The sequence below is a fragment of the Lycium ferocissimum genome, chromosome 10 (assembly GCF_029784015.1).
Source record: "Lycium ferocissimum isolate CSIRO_LF1 chromosome 10, AGI_CSIRO_Lferr_CH_V1, whole genome shotgun sequence".
Classification (NCBI taxonomy): Eukaryota; Viridiplantae; Streptophyta; class Magnoliopsida; order Solanales; family Solanaceae; genus Lycium; species Lycium ferocissimum.
In genome coordinates, this window is record NC_081351.1 from 39,276,430 (window position 1) to 39,280,092 (window position 3,663).

Genomic DNA, 3,663 nt, shown 5'->3' on the forward strand with positions numbered 1-3,663 from the left:
ACGCCTTACCCACTCACAACCATAATCTAGTTGGAGGCCACGTGTCATATATGGTATTGTAAAACCGGCGTTAATGAAATATGGCATGATGAGTCATTTTGGTAAGGGGCGATGGCATAAATGAACCATTTCCGATAGTTCGGTGGCATAAATGAGCCAAACTATTGACGAGTGACATAAATGAGTCATTTTTGATAATTCGATGGCATATTTGAGCCTTTTCCGTAAGTAATTTGCATTAGACGTGGGAAATTCAATCCATATTTGGCCAGATCTCCTAATTCTTCCAGTACAATCTGTTCAATTTCCCTTAAAAAGTTATTCCTCGAATTCGAAATATTGTAAGTTGAGTAAGTTTTTTTAAGAGTGAAATAGGTTGAACTTCCCTAAACTATAACCATTTTACGAGCTTGATACCTAAATTATTTGGTGATCTTGTTATCCCTGAATTATAACTCCCCTTAGACATAAAACCTGTTGAATATGTGGTAAAATATTTGGGATAATTCGCTGAAAGGCGCGCGGGAGATGAAAAAAGTTGTAAAAATGAATTTACCTGGCACAATTAATTCATGGTAATTCGGGATTTGGTGAACATCCAATAATTTATATGAGAAACTCCCAAAACGATGTTTTTTTTTTTTTTTTTAATTTTAATTTTTAACTTACACTTCTTTTGTTTATAGGTACATTGCAAGGAGTGTGATATTCACGTAACATATCATATACCTCTCTGGGAGGTATCTGAATATGAGGTCATGATAGTTTATTAGGAGATTTTTAACATATTCAGTCTTTTTCAATCAAGATTTTTCTTCTATTTTCAACAGTAAAAAACTATGTTTTATACCTATCTTTAAAAATTAAATACTACTATATCAGTATCCAAAATCACATCAAAGTTAGATGATGTATTTTAAATTTCGGCTGAGTCGAAAAGAATAAAAAAAAGTTCAAATTAATAGACAAACCCAGACATTGATACTATACAGTGAAGTAACATTTCTCTACAAGTGTTTTTCTCATGTACTCTTGCAAAATCAATAGCAATAGCTAAACAATATGCTAGTACGATTCAAAGGCAAATTTCACGGTTTTACAGCCCTCTTTTCCTTGTATAATTTCAAATCTCAATATCTCTACTCAACAACCACAACCCCCGACCCGACCCGGACCCGGACCCCTTTTTTGGTGAAATACTTGGTTGATTCTCTAGGATTCTCCAAAGAAGAGGCATTGTTAGCATCTTCCAAGGTAACTTCATGGAAATCCTTAAAGAATCCAGATTTAGTCCTCAATTTCTTGAAACAAACTGGTTTCGACAACACCCAGATTAAAAAACTTGTTTCTGTAGCCCCCAGACTGCTATTCTTTGATGTTTCCAAAACCCTAAAACCCAAGTTCCAGTGCCTTATGGATCTCGGGTTATCCGGGTCGGACCTGGTGAATGTAATGGTTAAAGATGCAACAATTGTTGAAAGAGGTTTAGATACTCATTTGAGACCTACCATTGATTGTCTTAGAAGAACTTTGGGTAGTGATGAAAATGTAGTTAAGGCTGTAAAGAGAGCTTCTTGGTTGCTTTCTTTTGGTGCTCATCATAATATGGAGAGTAATGTATTGTTGTTGAGAAACTCTGGTGTGCCTGATGTGAGAATAAGAAAACTTGTGCTTAGAAATCCTAGATATATTACACAAAAGAATGATTGGGTTAAGGATTTGTTGCATAGGGTGGAGAACTATTTTGGAATTCCGCTTGACTCTGCGATGTTTCCTTATGGATTTCATACGTTAGCCTCGCAAAAGAAGTCAAGGTGTGAAAAGAAAATTGGAGTTTTCAAGAGTTATGGATGGTCTGATGATGACGTTCTCACGATGTTTAGGAAGCTACCTTATTGTATTGCTTTCTCGGAGGTTAAAATTAAGAAAATATTGAATCTGTACATGAAGGAGCTTGGTTTAGAACCTGATTACTTGGCTTCTCATCCTTCAATTTTGATATATAGTTTGGAGAAAAGGGTGTTACCTCGGATGCAAGTATTGAAAATTTTGGATGAAAAGAAGCTTGAGAGGAGAAAGTTGGCTCTTTATAGTGTGGTGAGCATAGCAGAGTCAAAGTTCATAGAGTATTTTGTGCTGCCCTACAAGGATCAGATTCCTGATTTGTATGAACCACTCAAGAAAATTGTGGCTCCTTAACAGTTTTAGTTTACTTTTGGCACCATGGGTGCTGAAATCTTTCTCAATTTTCAGTTGTAGTATTCTGAAATAAAAATCATTTTTGTCCTGATAAAGCAAAAATATCATTGAAGTACTCTTTTTATTTCTAACTTATTTTTCTTTCTAGTGAACTAATTACCTGTTTTCAGGTGTTGGCAAAAAGTATTTCTCTCTTTATGTCTTATTGCTTTCAGTACACATTTGGATAACTCGATAGCATACCACAGATACCTGACGTCCTATATTCTCTATTAAGTAGAAAAGCAAGTCTACAGGAATTACTATTTTACCATGATTATATATGCAGGTTTTGGACTAGTGCGTAGAGTGGTGAATGATTTTGGCATTTCTTGATTGTATCTCGGGCATGTTCTTGTATGGAGTTTATGTCTTTGCTTAGTTCAGTCAGCCGCTTTTAGAGAAGAAATTTGCAATTTTCAGGAGTTAACTAGGAAATCTCTCTCTCCATTTTGATAAATCTAATCTAAAGAAATCTTGATAATTCTTCCTATTCTTTTGTGATCTTGATTTTTCATTTTAAGTAACTCAATTCTAGTTTACTGTGGTCTTTTAAGTGGGGGAAACTGGAGCGTCTGTAATGCATTGTCCTGCTTATCTTACCGAAATAAGAGGAAGCTAAACTAGGCTATATCTGCTCTCTTATAATGCTGTCTTATTTTTGTTTTTCCTTGGGTTTATCTTGTTATTTACTATACTAAACATGTTATAAATATGTTTTTCTAATTGATTTGATTGCGAAAGAACTATATTGTCTCTAACAAATACAGGTTTTTCAAATGACCAAATTGAGAAGCTCATCCTCAAGGAGGGTACAATTGTGTAAAATTCAGGGCAGCTCCAAGAAAATGGTTCAGAGAGTGAAAAGGAGTCGATATTTCTCCCCAGTTGGAATAGTGGTCTATGGAATGGAACTGCTGCTTCATTTTTTTCCCTTCTGATTTCTGATATGCTGTTCGATGAATTAAAAGTACCATATATACAACGGAAAAGGTCCGAAAATATGCCTGACGTATGGAAAATGGCTCACAAATACCCAGAATACCCCTCAAACTAACACCTTAAACTTGACGGGTTATTTTCAATTTAAAAAAGCCACATGACTTATTATAATTGGCCACATATATTATTTAATTTAAGAAGTAAACACCCACTTTTAAACCCAATTGATTTTGTCAGACCTTAACACGATCGATCATGAGATTGTGGCCATTTCCAAAAGTGTAGAGAAACTAACAATTTAGTAATTCCCAGTGCCACAAGTTTATGCTAAGGTGTCTCCATTTCCAATAAATTGCAATTTCTCCAGCCTCTGTAAGGGTTACTGATGCTAGAATTAACTGTGGAAGTAGGCAGAAGGAACTAGCTGGTTAAGTGCCATTCTCACCTAGTTCTTTTTTCCCTGATTCTTAATGAGTTAGGTAC

The 3,663-nt window shown here is 35.1% G+C and overlaps 1 protein-coding gene across 1 annotated transcript; it reads left to right on the forward strand.

The window, feature by feature from the left end:
* The first annotated feature begins 942 nt into the window (after positions 1-942).
* LOC132033798 (transcription termination factor MTERF5, chloroplastic-like) lies at positions 943-2,301 on the forward strand. Its single transcript, XM_059423889.1, has one exon. It carries the CDS (start codon positions 1,063-1,065, stop codon positions 2,197-2,199), a length of 1,137 nt encoding a protein of 378 aa, XP_059279872.1. The 5' UTR covers positions 943-1,062; the 3' UTR covers positions 2,200-2,301.
* Positions 2,302-3,663: the final 1,362 nt, after the last annotated feature.

Excerpts from the sequence above, each read along its gene's own strand:
- LOC132033798 (XM_059423889.1), top strand. The coding sequence starts at position 1,063 with ATGCTAGTACGATTCAAAGGCAAATTTCACGGTTTTACAGCCCTCTTT.